The 25,304-nt window shown below is 35.4% G+C and overlaps 1 protein-coding gene across 3 annotated transcripts in view; it reads left to right on the top strand.

Annotated features, from left to right (window-relative positions):
• PSME4 (proteasome activator subunit 4) overlaps window positions 1-25,304 on the top strand; it is a 98,768-nt gene that overhangs the window by 27,081 nt on the left and 46,383 nt on the right. For 2 of the 3 annotated variants that reach the window (XM_023251673.2, XM_023251676.2), the window contains exons 4-20: window positions 1,936-2,001; window positions 3,983-4,027; window positions 6,288-6,437; window positions 7,938-8,001; window positions 8,531-8,605; window positions 9,725-9,847; window positions 12,098-12,190; window positions 12,941-13,206; window positions 15,857-16,043; window positions 16,808-16,897; window positions 18,499-18,563; window positions 18,822-18,972; window positions 21,033-21,131; window positions 21,353-21,422; window positions 21,918-21,985; window positions 24,067-24,282; window positions 24,781-24,938. In XM_023251673.2, coding sequence (XP_023107441.1) covers window positions 1,936-2,001; window positions 3,983-4,027; window positions 6,288-6,437; window positions 7,938-8,001; window positions 8,531-8,605; window positions 9,725-9,847; window positions 12,098-12,190; window positions 12,941-13,206; window positions 15,857-16,043; window positions 16,808-16,897; window positions 18,499-18,563; window positions 18,822-18,972; window positions 21,033-21,131; window positions 21,353-21,422; window positions 21,918-21,985; window positions 24,067-24,282; window positions 24,781-24,938 — 1,986 coding nt within the window. The remainder of the gene's footprint in view (window positions 1-1,935; window positions 2,002-3,982; window positions 4,028-6,287; window positions 6,438-7,937; window positions 8,002-8,530; window positions 8,606-9,724; window positions 9,848-12,097; window positions 12,191-12,940; window positions 13,207-15,856; window positions 16,044-16,807; window positions 16,898-18,498; window positions 18,564-18,821; window positions 18,973-21,032; window positions 21,132-21,352; window positions 21,423-21,917; window positions 21,986-24,066; window positions 24,283-24,780; window positions 24,939-25,304) is intronic. The other variant, XM_023251674.2, reaches the window with a different exon arrangement.

The raw sequence follows: 25,304 nt of genomic DNA, 5'->3' as shown, positions 1-25,304 counted from the left end.
ACTGAGCCACCCAGGCATCTAGATGTAGTGATTTATTAACATGGTATTTGAGGAATATTCTATTTGCTCTTTTAAAAATACTATTTTTACTTTTATTTGGAAATGAGAGAATAAATGGTTGATTTTATTTTATTAATGACTTTGGTAGTGTGTTCCCAAAAGTTGTATCTGTGTTACAATGATTTTTCTTTAGAAGCATTTAAAAATATTTAGTTCACACTGATTAGGCTTATCATCACTTTCAGGAATTATGCATGTTCTTTTTACTTATGTGGTCAGGATTATTACAACTTATTAGTACTAACCATGAGGCAGACTTCTTTAAGTATTTATACCTTTCTTATGGTATTATCTTGGCCCTCATTTTGTGTGAAGTGGCTGTGAAAAATGAGTACTGACTCATGAAACTATGCAATGTTAGATTTTTGAAAGATTAGCTGTGAGATGAATAGTGTTTGGTGGTTGTATTTGTTTAGATTTAGAGAAAGCAGGTAAAACTGAGTTTTTTAGGTTAAGTGAAGTACATTCTTCTTTTTTTTTTTTAAGTTTATTTATTTGGAGAGAGGGCATGTGCATGAGTGGGGATGGAGCAGAGAGTGTGGGAGAGAGGATCCCAAGCAGTCTCCATGCTGTCAGTGCAGAGTCAGACATGTGGCTCGATCCCATGAACCTCAAGATTATGACCTGAGCCAAAATCAAGAGTCAGACTCTCAACCAACTGAGCCACTCAGGTGCCCCAGGGAAGTACATTCTTAAGAAAGAAAATGTATAGGCAATTACGGTTGAATTATAAGGAGGTTAAGGCAGAGGTGTGTAGAATAAGCCAGTGTTATAATTTCCCAGTTCATTTATTAAAAAGCAAATACGATAATTCTGAAGCTAAATTTTAGTTCAAGAATTGTCATGTGAAGCTAAAAATACCTCTGGCTATGGACATTCCACACTACTTTCAACTTGAATATATCATTTGCTGTACATTTCTCTGGTTTAAAAGTGAATATTGTTCTGATAATTAGGTAAGGCCAAGGAGGTAGGAAACCTTTAACCACTAGGTTTATGTAAGTCCCCTATCTCAGTAACCAGTGTAACTGGAAACTAAGGTTTTTGGCTTTCCTCAAGCTTCTCTGCTACATATTTGGCACTTAACTTTATTAATGTCATAAATAATCATAAAGAGTGAGGAAATTGTGGTCCATAGAGGAAAATTCATACAGTCATTGGTTGAAACTGGGATAAGAGCTCAAGAACTGGGACCAGAACCTTAACTTTCTGCCCTAATAAATAGGGTGGGAATTGGGGGAAGAATTTCCTATTTTGATGTGGTCTCCTAAATCATAAATTAACAGTTGTTCAAGAGGCAGTAGAGTAAATGTAAAAACAAAATAAGCACAAAATTTTAGTTTTTAAGGAGATTGAAAATATAATTTGTTTTGGCTAGTAAGAAATAATAATTATAGTTAATACTTTTTGTGTTTAATTCTGGGCCAGATAACTGTTTTCTTTATAATACCTCATTGAGTTTTTATAACAGCCTTCCGAGTGGTAGGTATTATTACTATTATATAGCTGGAAAAACTGCGGCTATAATATTGAACTGATAGTAAGAGACATAACTGGTAATCAAATTTAGATCTGTCTGACTCTAAAGCGCAAGTTGTGAACCATTGCATGGTATACTATGGCTTTCTTTTCAACTTAGCATGCTTTTTCTAAGAGAAAATAGGTTATGAGAAAACTCATCCAAAGCTTATTCCTTCTGTTAGAGCCCTTTTGATTTAAAAAAAAGAAAAAAAAAGTGTTTTGAATTGTAATCACTTTAATATTATAAACTCCAGCATTTGGGAAAGTACATAGTGATTATTCACTCCCTCTAAAAATTAGTGAAATATAGTCTAGTAGCATCTAGCCTTAACCTTTTATTTTATTTTTAAACAGAAACATTGTTCCCTTCATCTTGAGAGATTACAAGAATCACAAAAGGTCACTATACAGATATCACAGGTTAGAGAGATTGTACCCTTTTCTGGATAAAGAGCATGAATCCATTGGCACAGGCCTTATATATATAAAGAGGGGTTGAAATTGATTTTATTTAGAGAAACTAAAGCACATTCCCACATACCTTATTCCTCTAATGAAGTGAAGTGACAGCTATCAAGTATTATAATTAACCTCCTTCTGAAGAGTGAAGGGAACTGGAGAGAGCAGGTAGCTATGTAGGCTTTTATGACTTGCTTTTGAGAATCATTTTTGATGTTATTTGAAAGTTTGGTGGAATAGAAAAATTACCAGTGAAAATAACAGGTTTTCTGTGTTGTACTCTCAAATGAGTTGCCACAGAAACAGTAAAATAAATGTAAAGTTAACATGAACACAAACTTTAGGAACTGGTAGAATTACAAATCTTCTGCTTATTTCCTTGGACAGACACTTTACCATTTTAGAATTATCTTTTTAAAATCTACATTTAAGTTGATGCACTAGGAACTAGGTGTTTCTTTAAACCTTGGCTATAATTTATTTCTAAATGGAGTTCTTCAGTCCAGACTAAAAGAAGATCCAAAGATCTGTGCTTTTTGTTGCTCTGATAGAAAATGTCCATTGAGTATTGTAAAATAATAAATATAAATATGCATAAATATATATGAACCATAGCCTTGGTATAAATACTTTGGAAATGCCCGGAAATAAAAATCATAGTCGTGGTCTTCAGGGAGTTTAAATGTAGTCGGAGAGTTTACCTGTTTTTTTTAACCAGGCAAACTTAGATACTCTCTAAACTAATAATTCTGTGTTTCTCAATTGCTTAGGGTTTTTTTTTTTTGTGAGAGAAGGTAGAATCTCTCCCTAATACTCAAAGAAAATGTTCTATGTCTTTCTCGCCATATGGTCCTCCTTTTTATTTTAGAATGATCTCATGTGTTGTAGCCTGGTTTCCTCTTCAGTTAATTTTTTTCTGAGTAGTTTTGAAATTAAAGAGGATTTCTACAGCTTCTAGTAATGAAATGATAGTTTTCTCTCTTGGTTGTATAATTGATTACTTGTGCTCAGTTTGGTTTGTGTTACCCCTTGGAATTTCCTTATAGATTAGCTCTTAAGCTTTCAGAGAAGTTGGATAGACTTCTGGACTTAAGAATTTCAAGAAGCTTAATGAGAAAATGTCAGGTGGAAGCACTGCCTGAAAGTTACCCCCTCCCCCCATAATTTTTTTCTTTGATGTTTGGGGACTTCTTTTATTTACTTGTACACTTCATCCTGTAAATAGTCACACATTAATTTTAAAATTCCAGTCCAAAATTACCTTGTGCCCTTTGTTTTGCTTGTTTGCATTATACCTCTTTTGACAGTAGTCTAATTAATTTAAATATTCCATTCTGTCCATGTGTGTTTAAATGACTACACATTGGCCTTTTCATTAAAGCAAACATTTCTTATGAATCCATATAGAAATATTTAAGTAGCTGGTCAAAAAGATGGCTGTTGCTATTTTCGATAATTGTTAGTAACCTTGTAGGGTTATAGAATTCTCACCACTTGGTTATAGAAAACTAGTTTCTGGCAGTTGCTGATATGAGCACACCAGATTTTGTCTGCTTCTTGTGTTTCCATGTAAAAGCACTTTAATTAAAATAAAAATTAGTATTTGAAGTTTTAAGCCGCTGAGCATACTTCTTGATGTGTTGTTAAGTACGGTCATTGCTGCCTACTTTGTAAGGATTGAAAATGATTTGTCCTTTTCCCAGTTTTCTTCCCTTTGGTTTACAACAGAGAATGAGCAAACTGAGGGCAAAGGAAAGAGTAGGTTACATAGTTTAGATAGTTAATCCTAATAGTTCTGTCTGTATGAAAGAGGAGCAGTTATTGCATGTACACAGATAATATTTAAACGTATGAACATATCTTCAAGATATTTATTAATTGGATTAGATGTGTTCTTAAAATACAGCAACCTAATTTATCACATGGCTTTCTTCCCCCCCAGTTCTGTAGAAAATGTTCTCAAAACACTCGTGAAAAGCTGCCGACCGTAAGTAGCTTCTCATTTTATGAAACCTCTTGTTATTTCTTTGTGCTTTTTCCCATTCTTAGTGTGCTTTGAAGAGAAAATTGAAGGTATAAATAGTTTCTAACACTGTGATGCTGGTCACTGGGCACAACGTATCATTTTCAACTCTTGAACTAAATTATTTAGCTTTCATTTATAAATTTAGAAATTTTTAAGTGATGTGGGTGTTCCCCATTATAAAGTAAGATTGCCATAATTTATGTATAATTGTCTTTATTTGAAAGATTTTCCTAGAGTATCATTACTCAGATCAAAAATATTTTCCAAAATACGTATTGTAGGTATTGCATCATAATGTGTGAGTAATAATGAAAAGGTGTTCAGACATTTTTTAAAGTATTTTTTAAAAAAAAATTTAATATGGGGCGCCTGGGTGGCGCAGTCGGTTAAGCGTCCGACTTCAGCCAGGTCACGATCTCATGGTCCGTGAGTTCGAGCCCCGCGTCGGGCTCTGAGCTGATGGCTCAGAGCCTGGAGCCTGTTTCCGATTCTGTGTCTCCCTCTCTCTCTGCCCCTCGCCCGTTCATGCTCTGTCTCTCTCTGTCCCAAAAATAAATAAACGTTGAAAAAAAAAAAAAAACTAAAAAAAAAAAATTTAATGTTTTTTATCCATTTTTTGAGAGAGAGAGAAAGAGACTGGACGCAAGTGGGGGAGGGACAGACAGGGAGACACAAAATCTGAAGTAGGCTCCAGGCTCTGAGCTGTCAGCACAGAGCTCGACGTGGGCTCAAACTCACAAACCCTGAGATCATGATCTGAGCCGAAGTTGGACGCTTAACCACTGAGCCACCCAGGCACCCCTGTGTATTTTTTAAAGTAAAAGACATTTTTTTAAAGTTCTCTTTCAGTGGAACATACAGAAATATTCCATATTCTTATATTTAAAGATGAATATGGGTTGAATTTAGTTTTAAAGTCCAAGTCTGTGGACTTGAAGTGTTTTTTTATCAGGGTGTTCTTAGACTGCTTATCCTGATATGTATGGATGCAGTGAATTCTTTTGAATAGAAATCCGTATTTTGCCATATTCTTATGAGTTAAAGTTATAAATGATTTTATAAATCAGATATTTATTGCTGACCTACCGTCCTACTCAGTCTTGGGCAAATGTATTTTTAAGATATAGTCTCCCTTTTAAGATTGAGGCTTAAGATTTAACCTGAGTCATAAGCCACCGATGAGCAGTGTCATTTTGAGCAAGGCACTTACCTCTTAGTCTATGTTTCCTAACTGGATACTTGATCATCACTGGGGTACTTAGTGGTTTTTATGTTCTTAGGTAATTCATAGAACACCCAAGCTTTTATGTTGGATTACTAAACTAACAGTTGACTCTGAAAGATTAGAAAGGAGAATTGGTGTATGAGATCTTTAAAGGCAGGATATATTTTGTGTGTGGTTGTGTGTGTGTGTGTGTGTGTGTGTGTGTTTTCTAACCTGTAGCACAGTGACCTGGCACATAGATGCTTGATGAACCCAAAGAAGTATTACTGGAAGTGTAGTTTTATTTTTCACATAAAGGAATGAAGTGTGATTCTAATTAATACAGATGGACAAAAGATATAATAGGATTAATAATGTGACTTGTAGGGCAAACCTACAGGTGTATTTGAAAGGGTTTCCTAACTTTTTTGGCCATACTCAAATCGAATTTGTCATATACTTTTTTTGTTGTTGTTATTTTAAATCCCTTAATGGATATTTAGTAATTATACATGGGTCCTCTTTTTCCATTTACCTTTGTTTTGTGTATGAATGCACACGTCAGATTTTAATTTTGTGAATCTTCTCTACTCCAAGGGCTCTCCTGCCCATTTCCTAGACTTGTAAAATATTAGTACCTGTAGGACCAGACCGTCTAGTCTAACCCGCTCTTGTATTACAAGAGAGTTCCGTGGTACAGTGAAAGGAAATGGTTTGTCCGGTGTTCTCTTTCTCATGTCACTGATTATCCATATATATAGACTGGATTTTCTGACTAAATTTTTTTCTTGTTGCTATTACATAGCACACAGGAAGGGAAAAACTGCAAGAAACATGTATGTTTATAGGTTATTTAGAGTGGCAAAATGTGTTTAAGTTAACTTGACATTTGTAGTGTGTGTGCTATGCCTTATAAAATCCATCCCCCTCCCCCTTTTTTTGTCAGTCACATGTTGATGTTGTAGAATGTTTTTTTAAAGCACTGATTAGGTAAATGAAAATCTTCTTTTTTATTAGATACTTTCCAGCAGATGCCACAGCTGAGATGCTAGAAGAATGGCGGCCTTTAATGTGCCCTTTTGACGTAACAATGCAAAAGGCCATCACTTACTTTGAAATATTTCTTCCTACCTCCCTTCCTCCAGAACTTCATCATAAAGGTTTTAAGTAAGTATATACATATCTTAACAAATTATAGAATAGAGCAAGAAATAGAGATGTATAAGCAGACCAGTAAAGCAATTATAAGTAAACAAAAATTTACTAATTCAGCCATTATGTTGATTATACTTGAAGTGTGTGAAGGGTGAAACAATTAAACATAAGATTGTAAATGAAGAGAGAATAATGCTTGTATGTCAAACAAATAAGATGAGGGCTTTTCCTGGCTGGCTCAGTTGGTAGAGCACGTGACTGTTACTGATCTCGGGGTTGTGAGTTTGAGTCCATGATGGGGGTAGAGCTTACTTAAAAACAAAATCTTAAAAAAACAAAAAAGGAAAGATGAGGGCTTTAATTTAAGAAAGCAAGAGAGAAAGAATAAAAAATGCAAAAAGGAGTAGAAAGTATCAGTAAATAAGCAGTGATAAAAATGTTAAATTGTGTGGAGTTCAGGAAAAGGAAAAGTGTTTTTATAAAACTTGGTTTTATTCATCACTTGTAGTTTTTCTTGGGCCTTTCCTATAATTTTTTTTCTTTACTTGTTCTAGTCTTAGCACTGCTTTTAAGAATTTTTTTTTTTCTGGGGTGGCTCAGTTAAGCGTCCAATTCTTGATCTCAGCTCAGGTCTTGATCTAAGGGTCATGAGTTCAAGACCCGCTATGTTCTGTGATGAGCATGAAGCCTACTTTAAAAAAAAAAAAGAGAACTTTTTTTCTAGATGACTATAGGTATAAAACAAGTGCTAGAATGAAGAAATTTAGACTGCTTTTATGGAAAAAAGAAAAGGTATGAAAAAAAGACTGGAAGGAAATAGGTATTATTACTGTGTTGTGGATTCATGCTTACTCCCCAGTCCCCCCCCCCATATTTTCTATGGTGAGATGCCAAATCTTTTATTTCTTTCAAATCAGAAATTTTGTATTTAGCTGTATATTGATGAAATGTTAATTCTCATCCAGAAATTCTAAAAGCATTTCTTTGACCTTTGTAAAGATTGGTGAATAATATTGCAGCACTTTCTTGCCCTGACATCCTCTTCTGTTTAATCTGAGATAATTCCCCCACAATAATTTAGTTCTACCTAACACTTCATGACTCATTCTTTTAGGGAACACTTATTATAGTGGTAGTTAATGGCATAATTACTAATTGGCTTATTAAAAAACAGAATGCAAGGGAGAGTTGCAAGAATAGGTAGTAATAGGAAAATATTAAAGGAGAAAGGGAGGAAGGAGACACTTGTAAACAGTGTTAGATAGGGGTGGTCAGTAATTATTTAACAATGAAGTAGGGGGTTGATGAGATTACTCTTTTGGCATAAGTGTATTGGAAGTGGAATATTCAGAAAAAATAGTTATTTGTTCCATTAAGTTTGTACATTATTATTTTTTCTAGGTTGTATAGTTATCAGTAAGAATAATAGATTAAAGAAATACAAAGGATACCTGGCTTTGAACCACTTTCTATAAATCACTTGCTATTCATAACACCATTTTTCTTCTTCAGACTTTGGTTTGATGAATTAATTGGCCTTTGGGTTTCAGTGCAAAATCTCCCACAGTGGGAGGGGGTGAGTATCCTATTTTTTTCCTTCTGACAGTATATATCAGATCATTTGATAAGTAACTTCACTTCCTAGAATTGGCTCTTGGCAGTGTTGTAGTTATTTTTTGTTTGTTTTTAAATTCTGTTTGCTGTTTTCTAACAGAAACAGACACTTGTTTGTTTTGTTTTTATCAATATCTAGAAGCATGTGCATGTATTATGAAATGTAAGACTCTGCTTTTGTACCTTCACTGGCACGTTGTTAGAAACATTGTGGATGTTTTCTTAATGCTTATTAGATTAAAATGTCTTCTGTTTGCATTGTGAATGATGCTTTGTCATTTCCCTTTTAATAAGCATTTCAACTACAGTTGATTTAAGATGGTGACAATCAAAACTGAAATTTGGAGATTTTTAAAAAATGAGCCATAAACCATGTATTAAGTTGTGTTAATGATGATAGCTGAGAACAACAAATGGATAAGGGGTGTGACTGACACTTATTAATAACAACAAGTGTACTTACTTAATTGTCTTTCTTTTTTTACTTTCAGCAACTAGTAAATCTCTTTGCTCGATTGGCTACAGATAATATAGGGTACATAGATTGGGATCCATATGTACCAAAGGTAATTAACATGTGAACATACAACATACAATAGCACTGATAGCACTTTTTGTGTCTTTAAGAAGTGTGTTTTGTATGCTAATTGCTAAAATTTTTTTGACCACTAGTAAAAACATAAAGTTTTGCAGGATAGACCATTTATTTTAAAAAATTAATTGGTTCATATTAAGGTATCAGAAATGTATGATTTTTGTCTTGCCTACGCAGGACATGAAATAGAAGTTTCAGAGTGAGTAATTTAGGAAGTACAAAGTGTATTATTCAGGGTCTTAATTCATACCTTCCAACAAATTTTGGGTATTGTATTTGATTGCTATTCTAGAGTGTTCTCCACTTTTTATGTCACATTTTCCTCGAGCAAATAAAGCTAGAATGTCTCTAGGTGCAGTGTTCTTAACACTGCAGCTTCTGTTTTGTTTCAGCTGCCATAAATCCAAGAGGGCCTGCACGGGGTATACAGGTGATTCTGATCCACACCTTGACTGTAGAGCAGGGAGGCAGAGCAGCAAACATTAAGCTTACTGTGTACCTCTGCTTGTGCTGTCCAGTAGAAACTAAAAAGTCATTTTCTTCTACATTTGGGCTCCCTATCTGTTACTAATGACAGGTTTTAAATATAAATTATTAAAATGCAATTAAGATTAAAATGCAAATTCTCGGGGAAAAAATCAAATCAGTGTTAGAATTTTGAAAGGGAAAATAACTCACTAGAAGACAAGTATTTGCATTTATATCTCATTTGTTTGTTTATGGGTTCATGGATACAGCTGCTTCAGATTCATACTCCTGTGACCTCAGTGTCATTTAAGAAAAAGCAAATAGGGGTGCCTGGCTGGCTTAGTTGTTAGAGCATGTAGCTCTTGACCCTCAGTTCCGTGTTGGGTGTAGCTATTACTTAAATAAATAAACTTAAAATAATAAAACATTTTAAAAAGTAGATCTTCTATGTAAATTTTATGGAATATAGCAGTATATAAAACTGCCAAACAGTATGTAATTTTGCTTAAAAACTGATCCAGTGAGAATACATGCACCAACACTAATATATATCACTTCAGTTATTTAAGGAGTTACTTGATACCTATAAATTTTATTCTTAATTCTTTTTTTCTTTTGAAAGATATTTACGAGAATTCTGAGAAGCTTGAACCTCCCAGTGGGAAGCAGTCAAGTGTTAGTCCCAAGATTTTTAACAAATGCGTATGATATAGGACATGCTGTAATATGGATCACCGCCATGATGGTTTGTAACACATTAGTTCTTCTAAATTTTGTGTTAACCATGTAAAAACATAAGCCTATATTAGTATCATAGCTGGTCATTTGATTCTTCGATATTTTCTGATGTAGTAAGCTAATGTTTCTCAGACCCAGAATGTAGTCATAACACACCATTTATAAATCTCTCTAGCCAATGAATCCTAAAAATAGAGTCAGGGTTTAGAGTTTTGAGAGATTTAGAATGTCTAACAATCTCACAGATGAAAGGTCAAGTTGATAATGATAAATGTGGGATTAGAACTTGAGGTTTTGCATATGCTCAGTACTAATGCATTCAGTGTTGAAGATGGCACTGAACACAAAGCTAATTAAATAAAGTAATCTTGGTGAAGGGAGAAGTATGGAGGATTACTTTACTGACATCCTTGAAGGAAAGTAAAAATATATCCACATGCTTGGATTTCAGTGTCCTCTTCCAAATAAGAATATTAAAACAATTTCATACTGTAATTTTCTGGATTGTCATTCATTCTCCTTCTACAGCTCTCTCTTTTTAAAATTATTATTCTGTGTTTGATATTTTTCCCCAGGTTATGTTGTTTCGTTGTTGTTTTTTCTGTGGATAAGGCAGGATGGTTGTGAGAAGTTTAGCTCTTACATTTTATTCTTAGATTAAAAAGAGAAATTCAGGGGCATCTAGGTGGCTCAGTCAGTTAAGCATTGACTTTGGCTCAGGTCATGATCTCACAGCTCAAGGGATAGAGTCCTGCGTCAGGCTCTGTGCTGACGGCCGAGAGCCTGGAGCCTGCTTCAGATTCTTTGTCTCCTCTCTCTCTCTGCCCCATCCCTGTTCGTTCTCTCTCTCTCAAAAATAAATGAACATTAAAATTAAAAAACGAAATTCATTCTCCCCCCGTTTTTGCAATTTCATTATTAAATAGGAAAATCCTATTTTCTTTATAATACTCCAAATGAGCAAAAACATCTGGATGTTTACTATGTTATATCAGCAATTTTTTTTTTTTAGGAGCGACAGAATTATATCATGATTAGTATCAGCTTTATTTTAGTTCATGTTGCTCTTCTTTCTCATACAGTTTTTCCCATTGACATGTTTATTTTGTGTTAGATATGAATATTGAATATAATAAAAATGCTAATTATTATGCTAGGATTTTGAAATTTTTGTTGGTTTTTTTTTGTTTTGTTTTGTTTTTTGCTATGGAATTATTATGGTCTCTTTAGCAGTTGACCTACTCTAAATTGGGAACATGAACGTGGATTTCATTTCAGCAGGAAGACATGTTCCTCATGTAACTGGACAGTCTACCTTAGGTCTAGGCTGTTTCTTGAAAGATCATCTTGAGAGAGAGAGAAGGTTTCAAGACCAAGCTGTAGTTCTTTATCCTCAGGGCTGTTCAACTTGATAAGATTGAATACTAACTTTTTTCCTCATTTTTCCCCCAGATCATGTTGTTGTTTGGTGTGTTTGTTTGGGTAATAGATTGAGAAAAAACTATTTTTCCTTTGAGTCAAAATGTGGCCAAGGGCACCTGGGTGATTCAGTTGGTTAAGCTTCCGACTTTGGCTCAGGTCATGATTTCACAGTTCGTGGGTTCGAGCCCTGTGTCGGGCTCTGTGCTGACAGCTCAGAGCCTGGAGCCTGCTTTGAATTATGTGTGTGTCTCTCTCTCGCTCTGCCCCTTTCCTGCCCGTACTCTGTCTGTCTGTCCGTCTCTCTCTGTCTCTCTCAAAATAAATAAACATTTAAAAAAAAATTTTTTTTAATGTGGTCACATACCACAGGTTTAATCATTTGAAACATTTAGGAGTAATAATAAAATATTTGAATCCATTTATGTAAATCTCACATCTTCATTTCCTGCAATAAGAAATTCACTTCTCAAATCATTTAAGGAATGCTTTTTATGCCTGATGTTAGCACTCTTGGTTATTTTAAGACTCTTACTGACAAAAGTTTTTTCACTGCAGAAGAGTAAAATATGCTGATACCCTAAATTGAAAGATGTCTTTGCAATTACCTGATTTGGTTTCAGTAGGTTGCCCTTACTTTTAGAGTGTTTTGAATTGAGGATTGTGGGAAGTTTACTAGCAAATTGTTTTTGGCTTTTATTTGGAGGTAGAATTGGTTTTTCTCATCAAGATGGATGTGCACCATGTTGGAGAGTTATATGTAGGCTTGGGCCTATTGATCCCTTCAATTTTCCAGGGTACTGAGGGTACTGATATTTTTATTCTTTTATCTGAATAGGGTGGACCAAGTAAGCTAGTACAGAAACACTTGGCTGGTTTGTTTAACAGCATCACATCTTTTTACCACCCTTCAAATAATGGGCGCTGGCTGGTGAGTATGTTCATTTTTTTATTGTAGGGTTTGGAACTTTTTAAAGTTATGGTCACACATAACTATCGCCTATTATGCAACCTATAATACTATTTCTGTCCTTCATATAAGTATAACTTTTGGCTATATGTAGCTGATTAAGTTCAGACTAAGATACTGTGTTCATAGAACATAAAAATAAGATAATACTAGTCCAGTAACTGGTGACAAAATGTCACATTCTGGTAATAGAAAGTACAGTCAGTGTGGTTTTTGGTTTTGGATTTTGTTTTCTTTCCACATTGCCTGGTTAGAATAGTTTTTCATGTAATGGAAGGTTCATCTGGTGCTAGAAAATAAAATTGACATTTGAGGGGCGCCTGCGTGGCTCAGTCGGTTAAGTGTCCTGCCTTAGGTCATGATCTCACTGTTAGTGAGTTCGAGCCTAAGAGATCTCCGCATGGAGATCAACATGGAGCCTGCTTGGGATTCTCTGTCTCCTGTCTGCCCCTCCCCTGCTCGTGCTTGCTCTCTCTCAAAAATAAACTTTATTTAAAAAAAAAATAAAATTGACATTTAAAACAAATATTTATTATTATCAGTAATTAATTGATAAAGTATTTTATTCTATCTAGTTATGCTATGCAGGTGCTTGTAACAGATTGTAAGAGCTGTTATTTTAAGAAATTTTACTTGGATTGTAGAAAGGAACCATAACTATCTGTGTGGGAAATCAAACCTACCTTGGACTTTTTGCTTCTGTGTCCCCAGAACAAGTTAATGAAACTACTTCAGCGGTTGCCAAACAGTGTTGTTAGAAGATTGCATCGTGAAAGATACAAGAAGCCTTCTTGGTTAACTCCTGTGCCTGATAGCCATAAGCTTACTGATCAAGATGTTACAGACTTTGTACGATGCATTATTCAACCTGTCCTCTTGGCTATGTTTAGCAAAACCGGTAGTTTAGAAGCAGCACAGGCTCTGCAGAATCTTGCACTCATGAGACCTGAGTTAGTAATACCCCCCGTACTTGAAAGGTAAGTGTAGCTTTACATGTTTGGTTGAAGCCTTGGCCGGCCGTTCTGGTTATCTCTTCCCTCTACTCTGCTGTTCTACTTAGTTGTCTTTTCTGTGGCTTCTCTTTTGCTCTCTTGCTACTTATTCCTGTTCCTAGAGGAGAAGCAAGGCATTTTAACCTAATGATTGGTAGCTTGATAAAGGTTTACTGAAGAGAAAAGAAAATCGATACTAAATGGATAAAATATTTTTGAATTATTGGCAAATTTTAGTTTCTGAAGTTTGTGCTTAATAAAGTAAGGGTGCCAGGTGGGCTCAGTTGATGGAGCATGTGACTCTTGATCTCGGGGTTGTGAGTTTCAGCCCCATGTTGAGTATAGAGTTTACTTAAAAATAAAATTGTTTTAGGAAGCAAGCAAGCAAATACGCAAGCTGTGACTGCTTTTACATCAAAATGTGAGTGTCACTAAATATTGACAACGTGGCAGTGAAAGTGATTTTGGATTTCTTTTATTTCTTAGAAGCAATGATACAGAAGAAAATTTGACTATCTTTATTATTTTCATGTACTATATAATCTTATATGTATTATTTCCACAATGTAGACTTTATTACATTCATTTTGTTTTGTATGTTGAAATAGTAACAAGTTTTTTGTTTGCCTAGTCACTGTCACATTATAGGCCTTCTGAACTTCTATAATAATACTTAAGCTTTCTGTTAATTCCTCTGCTGTCTGAAGTTGAGCTTTATGATTTCTCTTTTAATGTCTTAAAAAAAAATACTAGTTTTTTAGGGCTAAGAAGGGTCTAACAGTTTGAGTTCCATAAAATAGATTTGTGCAAGGTCTTTTAGTGATGATGTACATGACAGCCTATTATCTTACTTACCATTGAAATAGCATAATTGGGCACATTTGCTTGGAGACAGGTATCCTGTTAAACTAAAGATCTTGGGGTGCCTGGGCAGCTCAGTTGATTGAACGTCTGACTTAGGCTCAGGTCATGATTTCACGAGTTCATTTCATGATATATCATGAGTTTGAGCACCACATTGGCCTCTGTGCTGTCCGTGCAGAGCCCGCCTCAGATCCTGCATCAGGTCCTCTGTCCCACCCCCCTTTTCATCCTTCTCCTGCTTGCGCTTTCTCTCTCTCTCGAAAAGAAACATTAAAAAGATAAAAAAGAGATCTTGACCAAAATAGGTCTCCATTATTTATAAATTGCCATAAATATTCAAGTTGTCCCCATTGCCATAAATATTCAAGTTTTACCTCATTTTCCAAACCTCTTGGTTTGGCCCTGTCCCCATTGCCATAAATATTCAAGTTTTACCTCATTTTCCAAACCTCTCCCTTTTTTGTGTGCACTTTGGGGGCACTGAAACTCTCCCAGTACATATAAGTTAATTAGGAAATAGAATGGGGAAATTAGGCGCTTTCTACTCTGTCCCAACCCCCAATATTCTCTGCACTCTGGCCTCCATGTGGTAGCAACACTAACAGTTCAGTGGCAGTTCCCTTGATGTCTCTTGTTGAGGAGAGACATACCTTTAAGGAGGGACTTCAGCTGTTTGCATAGCTAAAATTTTGAAGATGGGAATATTTTGATATTTGTTTTGGCTTATTTCAGTTTTTCCAGCTGATGAATTATGTAGTGAGATACATTTTTAATAGAAGGAACAAAGTTTATATACAAGTAAAATTATTCCAACACATTTTTCTTTAGTTTTCACTTTTTGGACAAATTTAATAGCATATTGAGTGATACATGCTTGGCCAAGAGACATATAAGAGACATATTTTCAAGTTTTCTTTTATAAAAGCAAAAGTACTTTAAAAAGTAAAAATGTAGAAAATAAATTTTAGGCATTTGATTTTAGATCTCCTCTGTTAAAGAGTTGGTTTGTTTTCTTCATCTTTTAAAGTAAGCATAGGTTTGTTAGTTTTTTTTACCCCTGTTCCAAATCCTCTTTTTTTCTACTTATGATGAAATTTCCTTTATTATTTACTTTTTCTGTATAAGAAAAATTTAAAATGACTGCATTTTAGACTCCCCCCCCCCACCCCCACAGGATAGATTCTCAAAAATGAAATCACTTGTCAAAGAGTGAATGTTCTTGCCTTGTATTTTACTTGATGATCAAAGACTGTATTTGTATTATTCGCCCTTGTTTATGCACTCTAGTGTCAGGAATCTTCTACTATGTTTCTAGAGCAGATTTCCAATTTTAAAATACCAGTCTTCTAAAAAGTATAAGATAAATTTCAGGGTTTTAGTAAAGATTGTTTTTCGAATAAAAGGGAAGAGTGGGATAATTATCACTTGCTCTTCCTGAATTCTGATAGTCACTGACCATTAGATTAGATGCATTCCTATTGACATAGGGAAGTAGATTCAACTGACTGAAATAATGCTAGATCTTGCCAGTTTATGTTATTTTTCACTGTGAAATATGCATGGAGAGCCATGGTGAGGTGGCAGGGGATTGGGGAAACATGTACCTTTCCTTTATGTGTGTGATTCTGTTAACTTATACTCACTCAAAAGATTCTGCTAGCTACCAGCCTCAAAGCCAACATGTAGTTTATGAATTTGGGAGATTTAATGTATTGTGCCTTTTTATCTGTGATGGAATCTTTTTTTTTTTTAATTCTGTTTTCAACTGTAGAACGTATCCTGCACTAGAGACTTTAACAGAACCTCACCAGCTCACAGCTACTTTAAGTTGTGTAATTGGAGTAGCCCGCAGTTTGGTATCAGGGGGCAAATGGTTTCCTGAAGGTCCAACACACATGCTACCTCTGTTGATGAGAGCATTGCCTGGGGTGGATCCAAATGACTTCAGTAAATGCATGGTAAGCATATTTATCATTCTGTTTTGTGTCTGAGTTCTAATTGTGTGAGTTGGCATCCTGTTAAGTTTTGTTTAGAACATAGTTCAGTGTAAAATTTGTTAATGTTAAAGGGTTATATCTGTAGATGCCCAAGTTTAGATCTGTGGATGGTTAGTTGAGCTATATGTCATCCTTCAGAAGTAATGTGCCATAATCTGGATACATTTAATGATCACAGGATTTTTTCAACGCTTGCTATATATTTACTATTTTCTTTAAGTAGAGATATTAAAAATCAGCATGGGATCATTTGTACTTCCCTTCATCTACACTGATGACAAGGGCATGATAACAGTTGCTGGGTGCAAAATGCCAGATCCCATTTATACACACCTCTCCTGACTTAGAATTTTGGCTCACCTTCCCTCTTCCCCAATCTGTAGCTTTTGCTTAAGCATTTCCTTTTTATCCTTAGTTAATGTTGCATCTTTGGGTGGGGGGCAAAGTTAACTTTTGATTGACAGAGAGTTGGAGAATGTTGTGCTTAAACATAATAAATAACTATGGAAGTAAATTTAATGTAACTTCATTACTAAAGTAACAGCTCCTTAATTATGAGGAATCTTAAAATGTTCAAATCTAAGTAAAAAATTTCCTGGAATATTACTGTGGTATTTCCCTTAAGATAATTTATTTGGGTACTTTTTTATTGTAGCTTATGGTATACTTGTATTTTTGAATTAGAATTACATAATTACTGTTAATTTTTTTGCATCTTCCCACAGATCACATTCCAGTTTATAGCAACATTTTCCACTCTGGTGCCTTTAGTAGATTGTTCATCTGTACTACAAGAAAGAAGTGACCTCACAGAAGTAAGGATGCTTACTGGTTGTAGAAAGATTGTTAACTGAGTTGTAACTCTTATGTAAATGCATAGTAATATTTTTTTTTAATGTTTATTAATTTTGACAGAGAGAGAGAGACAGAGCATGAATGGGGGAGAGGCAGAGAGAGGAAAACACAGAATCTGAAGCAGACTCCATGCTCTGAGCTGTCAGCACAGAGCCCGACGTGGGGCTTGAACTCATGGACCGTGAGATCATGACCTGAGCCCAAGTCAGATGCCCTACCAACTGAACCACCCAGGCACCCCACATAGTAAAATTTGATAGTTTAAATACCAACAGTTTCAGATTACTATTTTGTGGGGCGCCGGGTGGCTCACGTTGGTTTAGCATCTGACTCCATTTCAGCTCAGATTGTGATCTCATGGTTTGGATTCTATGTCTCTCCCTTTCTTTCTCTGCCCCTATGCCTGCCTGCCTGCCTCTCTCTCTCTCTCTCTCTCTCTCAAAATAAATAAACATTAAGATTACTATTTTGTGATTAGAATGATATAAATGGAAGGCCAGGTCATTGGTAAGATAATCTGCAGAGCACCCACCAAATGCTGTAGGTCAAAAATAGGCTATTTTTGGGGCGCCTGGGTTGCGCAGTCGGTTGAGCGTCCGACTTCAGCCAGGTCACAATCTCGCGGTTTGTGAGTTCGAGCCCCGCGTCAGGCTCTGGGCTGATGGCTCAGAGCCTGGAGCCTGTTTCCGATTCTGTGTCTCCCTCTCTCTCTGCCCCTCCCCCGTTCATGCTCTGTCTCTCTCTGTCCCAAAAATAAACAAACGTTGAAAAAAAAAATTTAAAAAAAAATAGGCTATTTTTTTATTTATTTTTGAGAGAGAGACAGACATTGTGAGTGGGGGAGGGGCAGAGAAAGAGAGGGAGACACAGAATCCGAAGCAGGCTCCAGGCTCTAAACTGTCAGCACAGAGCCAGACAAGGGGCTCGAACCCATGAACCATGAGTTCATGACCTGAGATGAAGTCAGATGCTTAACCGACTGGAGCTACACAGGAGCCCCAGAAAATGGGCTATTTTTGTAAACAACTGACATCTGGAGGTGCATTTCAATTTTTTGTCACTTTTAATTTTCTGTTAAGCAAAGGTAGTGGTGGGTTTTTTAAATTTTGTTTTTGTTTGGTTTTAGCTTAGGAATAAATGTATTGAGGGGATTGACATCTAATGAACAGACATTTTTTTCATTACTGACTGATTCTTCTAGAACTATTTTCTTTATTGTAGGCATGTTTCTACTTGAATTTTGTCATTTGAATATTCAAGTCATAAGATAATTCTTTATACATACACTAGAAGTTTAAAAACTGTAGTTATTGAGAAAGATGGCTATTTGACTTCTGTTTTGGGCCCTTTAAAATAATGCTAATTGCTGCTTATTTTGGTTCCCGGAAAGGAGTAGGTTGGGTTTTTCTAAATTGATATGTGGTACTGGTACTGTTTCTCATCGTACTCAGTATAATAATGTAGTGTTAAATCTATTTTGTAGGCCATAATTGAGTTTCATTAGTTCTGAGAAAAAAATCAAAGGCTATTTTTAATTTTTCTCCGCATTGAAATGTCATAGGTGGAACGAGAACTTTGTTCAGCCACAGCTGAATTTGAGGATTTCGTCTTACAATTTATGGACAGGTGAGTATGTGCTCCAGACCCGCTCTCTATTAGACATTGAAAGAAATGACTATCCTGTCCAAACAACTTCAGTCTCTGCATAACTACTGTCCTGGGACCGAGCTTCTGAAGTTATAAAAGGACAAGTGATATGTGAACCTGCACAAATTGCATAGCTGTCATTCAAATAGTCATGACAATGGAGGGTTATCTAATTATCATCAAAAATGTTAAACTAGTTCTTAGTTGCTAAAATTATCCTTTCTTTGGATTATTTAGATGTTTTGGACTTATAGAAAGTAGCACATTGGAGCAAACAAGAGAAGAGACAGAAACTGAGAAAATGACTCATTTGGAGAGTTTGGTCGAATTAGGTCTGTCTTCTACGTTTAGTACAATCCTCACACAATGTTCCAAAGAAATATTTATGGTAAGAGTCTCATTGCTGCAAAAAATTAAATCCCAATCTTGTTTTCTTTGTTGTTTTAAAAATTGAGCTTCAAGTTACTTTAAATATTATATCATGCCATTTATCCTTGGTTTCATACTAAAATTTGAAAAAGATGAACAGTTGATTCTCATTATATTTGCAAATTTCATATTTGCAAATTCATCTGCTTGCTAGAAAATTTGTTTGTAATCCCAAAATCTATACTCACAGTGCTCTTGTGCAGATGTGTAAATTTGGCAAAAATTACGAGTTGCACGTGTTCACGGCTGAGGTTGAATAATGTAACACACTCTGCCTTCTTGTTTCAGCTCTAATACTGTAAGCAAGCTGTGTGTCTATTAATTTATTTATTTTAGAGTTTATTTATTTTTGAGAGAGATAGAATGTGAACAAGGGAGGGGCAGAGAGGGAGAAACCCAAGGAGGCTCCACGTGGTCAGTGCGCAGAGCCCAGCGTAGGGCTCGAACTCAAAAACCATGAGATCATAACCTGAGCCAAAATCAAGAATCGGATGCTTAACCAGCTCAGCCACCCGGGCACCCTGGCAAGTTTTACGTCTATTTAGTGCCGGGTTTTCACATTTTGTGCTTTTTGTTGGGGATTTTGTGGTTTAAAATGGCCCCCAGGAGTAGTGTTGCAGCACTGTCTACTGTTCTGAGCGTAAGAGAGTTATGATGTGCCTCACAGAAAATAACATGTTTTAGATGAGCTTTATTCAGGCATGGGTTACAGTGCCATTGGCTGACTTCACTGTCAGTGAATCAACAATATATATTAAATACACATAAAGCAAAATTATATATTTATCAGTTGATGAAAACCAGAGACTTGTTAGTACTTAATCCTGCATTTCCTCTAGGAACAGTGATTCAGTATTTGCTATTATCAGTGCTCAAAGCAACTTTATAGAATATATTACATATAACAAGAATTGACTGCATTTTTTTTAATCAATTAAATACTGTTTGGGAGGAAAGTTTTGGAAATTGTTTATGCCATCACATGATAGAAATTAAATCCCAAGTATAAAAATCTGGCAAACTGTAGGGGTGCCTGGTTGGCTCAGTTGGTTGAATGTCAGACTCGGTATCAGCTCAGGTCATGATCTCAGGGTTGAAAGCTACCAGTGCAGAGCCTGCTTGGGAGTCTCTCTTTCTGCCCTTCTCCCTGCTTGCACTCTTTCTCTCTCTCTCTGTCTCAAAATAAATGAATGAACTTAAAAAAAAAAAAAAACCCACAAACTATAATGAATGGGAGTTTGTGTGTCCTCCCAAGACATTCTGTAAACATTCACTTATTCAGTATTGGTTGACACGTTATGTAGAGTGTGGTCTTTAAGACAAGACTTTACTTCCGTTCATGTTTCATCTCCCTTCATCTGAGATTATGACTGTTCAATGTATTTATCTTGGGTAAAAGCTAAACTGCTTTACAGATGCATGAAATATTTACTGATATATGTTAGTATAGAAATTAATGTAAATTTTCTCATTTAACCAAAATCTTTTGAAAGGAGTTGTGGATTAACGATCCTGAAAATTGTTAATGTCAAGAGTCCATTCTTTCATTCGGCAGTTCTGTGATATGATTGTAAAATTGCTTTCTGTGATGTGATTGTAAAAAAGCAGGATTCAAAACCTGCTTCCAGGTCTTTTAGAGTAGAGATAAATATTTATAGTTTGTAGCATTGTCAGAATGACAAAGTCTAAATATTAAGTACTCCAAAAACTTCCCTTTGTTATGTTGGATTAGCCAGCAAGATAATTTGCATTTGCTTCCAACAGCTATAGTTTTGTGTTTAATGTTTCTGTAGGAAATAAAATCTTGTGTCTGAAATGTTTTGTTCACGTTAGGGTTTTGTGCAAAGATTGTTGATAGATCTTGATGTTATATTGAATTATTTTTGTAATTCAGATGGTTAAATTTCCTACATGGTTTTTTTTATAGTCTGAATCTCATTTTTCTTTTATGGTTCATAAGATGTTTAGTTTTCTTAAAAATGCTCATAAGACGTTTTCATTTCTTACATATCTTAATAGGTCGCCCTTCAGAAAGTTTTTAATTTTTCTATTTCACATATATTTGAAACAAGAGTAGCAGGCCGCATGGTGGCCGACATGTGCCGTGCTGCTGTAAAGGTGAGTTTGGTTTTTTTTTTGGATGAATTAATGCATCAGTAACCAGCAGGTTTATATGGTTACTTATTTTTAGACATGTTTGTTATAACTTACAATATATCGTTCTTTCAGTAGCAGCTTACAACCCTTATTTGCCTCTGAAAATAGTGTTAGGGTATACTTTGTGAGTGTTGAATATTCGTGGCCTTCCAGAAAACTTACTTATACAAATTTGTTTTCAGTGCTGCCCAGAGGAGTCTTTGAAGTTATTTGTTCCTCACTGCTGCAGTGTTATAACTCAGCTTACAATGAGTAAGTCATAAGGTTATTATTCTGTATTTGCAATTTTAGGTGAATTTTTTTTTCTTTTTTTTTTTTTTTTTTTTGGTTTCTAGAACTCTGTTGATGAAAACAGATTCTGTAAGCTAAGCAATAATTAAATTAAATCTTGTAGTTTGGGACAGGGATTACTCAAATTAAGGTATCATCCAGGTGACATCTTAGAAATTTTACTTTGTTAAATTAGTATTTTCATATATACAAGAACATTCAGAGGTTGCCATAAAAAAATATCAGTTATTTTGTGAGAACTGGAGGAGCAGGAGTCCTGACTGATGTGTTTATTTTCTTGCGAATTGAGTTTTTACCTTTTCTGGAGCAAGTTCAGCCACATGAGGAAGGAATGAAAAGTCTCTCAAAAAGAGAGTCTTCTCAGCTGTTAGAGACACTAAAGACAAATATTGAAAAATGATGCATTTAAGTTGGATACATGGTTCTCTTTCCTTGATACTGTTTTGCCATTTTTAGATGATGATGTGTTAAATGAAGAAGAGCTAGATAAGGAGTTGCTGTGGAATCTTCAACTTTTGTCTGAGGTATTGTAAGTCTTTGGATTAAGGAAATAGTAGTATGTAAATGTTGGCTTGGTTTTAGAATTTCAGTTTTTTTAATTGACATAAAAATATGAAAAATCTTAAGTTTTAGAAATTTCTTGATATGGCTACAAGATCAGATAATGTCATTTTCTTGTTATCAAAAGAGTGATATTGGTTGATGACTTTCCATGTGCAGCACTCTGCTTTTTACTGATTAATTCTGATATTAGTAACTTTCATTGAAAATTTTACCATTTTGGCAATTCTTTTTTTTTCCTTCCCCCTGTCTACATTCTAAATTTGGCTCTCAGTGAGACTTCATTTTCCTTTATGGGTTAGTTCACTGGGTAGCGAACAGAGAACTGCAATTAAGTTTTGTCTCTTTGAGGAGATAGACCTTTTCTTTCCTTATGAATTATATCTACATTTAATTAATTTTCTAATTAGTTCTCATTAATATATAAGGAAAGCATATACATATATATATATATGTATGTAAAACTAGTTTGTTTGCAGATTTCTTATTGTTTCTAGTCAATTATCAGTAGATTTTACATCTTTAAAATTTTTTTTTTAGTTAATATATGTATTATTTAATTTACATCCAAGTTAGCATATAGTGCAACAATATTTCAGGAGTAGATTCTTTAATGCCCCTTACCCATTTAGCCCATCTCCCCGCCACAACCCCTTCAGTAACCCTCTGTTTGTTCTCTATCTTTAAAAAAAAATTTGTTTTAATGTTTATTTATATTTGAGAGAGAGAGAATCTGAAGCAGGCTCCGGCTCTTAGATCAGCACAGAGCCTGATGTGGGGCTTGAACTCACAAGCTGTGAGATCTTGACCTGAGCTGAAGTCGGACACCTAACCAATTGAGCCACCTAGGTGCCCTGTTCTCTATATTTAAGAGTCTCTTATGTTTTATCCCCCTCCCTGTTTTTATATTATTTTTGCTTCCCTTCCCTTATGTTCATCTGTTTAGTATCTTAAATTCTTCATATGAGTGAAGTCATATATTTGTCTTTATCTGACTAATTTCACTTAGCATAATACCCTCCAGTTCTATCCACGTAGTTGCAAATAGCAAGATTCCATTCTTTTTGATTGCCGAGTAATACTCGTGTGTGTGTGTGTGTGTGTGTGTGTGTGTGTGTGTGTGTGCGCGCGTGTGTGTGTGCGTGCGCGTGTGTGCACGCCCCCCCACATCTTCTTTGTCCATTCATCCATCGATGGACATTTGGGCTCTTTCCATCCTTTGGATATTGTCGATAGCGCTGCATTGGGGTGTATATGTTCCCCTTTGAAACAGCGCACCTGTATCCCATGGATAAATACAATTGCAATTGCTGGGTCGTAGGGTAGTTCTATTTTTAATTATTTGAGGAACCGAAGAAATAAACTGTTTGGGAAAGGATGGTACTATGGTACATGAGAGCCTGAATTCAAAGAATGTGTTTTGATCTTAAAAAAGCATTGTTAGCTGCTATTTTGATATTTGCATTTTACTGGTCCCATATGATTTTCCCTTTTCCTATTTTTCTGATCTTTTTGTAAAGTAGCATACGTTAATGTTTAAAATAACATACATATATGTTTCCATAGGGGAATAATATAGGTGTTTTGCCAGTTTTCACCCTTATGTGTTTTTCATGTAATAAACTTTACTTCTGGGGTGCCTGGGTGGCTTAGTCAGTTGAGCTTCTGACTTCGGCTCAGGTCATGATCTCAGGGTCTGTGAGTTCGAGCCCCGCGTCGGGCTCTGTGCTGACAGCTCAGAGCCTAGAGCCTGCTTCAGATTCTGTGTCTTCCTCTCTCTCTGACCCTCCCGTACTCGTGCTCTGTCTCTCTCTGTCTCAAAAATAAATAAACTTTACTTCTCTAGACCAAAAAAAAAAAAAAAGAAAAAAAAAGAATTGTTAGAATATACTTAAAATGACAGTCCTAAAATGAATTAAAGTCATTTGAAGAGACACTGTTACTATTTTCGGCTACTTTAGTAGCTAAACATTGTCCATTGCATTAATTATTGATTCTTAATCGTTTCACCAAAATGTCTTGAACTATTTTCTTCCTCTTTTAGATTACTCGAGTGGATGGGAAGAAATTGCTTCTTTATAGGGAGCAGCTTGTAAAGATTCTCCAAAGAACCCTGCACCTGACCTGTAAGCAGGGTTACACTCTGTCTTGTAACCTTCTACACCACCTTCTTCGCTCTACGACACTCATCTACCCTACAGAGTACTGCAGTGTGCCAGGTGGCTTCGACAAGCCTCCTTCTGAATACTTTCCTATAAAGGCAGGTGTTGTCAGTAATCAAGATTTCAAGTACATATTGGGCTATTTTTCTAAGGATTCAAAGTGTGGGAGTTTTTCTTGTGTATAAAGGTATCACTTCTTTATCTTTAAAGTAGATTATTAAGTTTATTATTGGAATTTTTAAACTTGGAAAGTGCAACATAGCCCTGGAACGGCCTAGTTTTCTTCTTTTTTGTTTGTATATGAAGTGAGTTGGTATGCTATTTGTAACCTCTATATTCCATATAATTTTATTGAGGAACTCAGTAGACTCACAGAAACTCACTATTGCTCTTAGAGTTGAGTGGCTCTTCAGGGAGACCTTTTTCTGGAGTGATAATGAAGGGGGGGGGTAAGATGTTTTCATGCCCTTTTTTGTGCATTTTTTGCTACCTTAGGTTTGGATTACTTCCACATTTTCTGGAAGACCTTTTATGTTACATGTGTATGTTCTTTTTTCAACTGCTCAACCTGCTGAACAGATGCTATTTTTTTCTAGGACTGGGGTAAACCAGGGGACTTGTGGAATCTGGGCATCCAGTGGCATGTTCCTTCTTCAGAGGAAGTGGCTTTTGCATTCTATCTGTTGGACTCTTTTCTTCAGCCTGAGCTCATCAAACTCCAGCACTGTGGTGATGGCGAACTTGAAATGTCTAGGTTAGTTTTCTTTCATAACCAGGAACTGTTAACATAGTTGCAGACTAAAATCTTTGTGCTTTTCCTTTCTCTGTAGCCTACCCGAATGATTTATTTTCAGTGTGTGTTTATATCTGCCATAAATGCATTTAGAGAACTATTTAATATAGAGCAGTATAACAAATTCCTTCATGATTTTTAAGCCTTTTAAATAGAAAAACTTGGTTTTTTTTTCTAGTTTGCTTTTTGTGACTTCTACTTAGCAGTTTAGCTTGAGCATTTTTGGGGAAGTGTATGAAATGCCTATTTTTCTAGATTCAGATTAGATGTTTTTTTAGTTTTTTTTTTCTGTAATTCATATTATTGACATTAACATTACTTAGTGAA

This window comes from Felis catus, chromosome A3 (genome assembly GCF_018350175.1).
Source record: "Felis catus isolate Fca126 chromosome A3, F.catus_Fca126_mat1.0, whole genome shotgun sequence".
Classification (NCBI taxonomy): domain Eukaryota; kingdom Metazoa; phylum Chordata; class Mammalia; order Carnivora; family Felidae; genus Felis; species Felis catus.
Note: the sequence above shows the minus strand (reverse complement) of the source record. Positions and strands in the feature narration are given on the sequence as shown.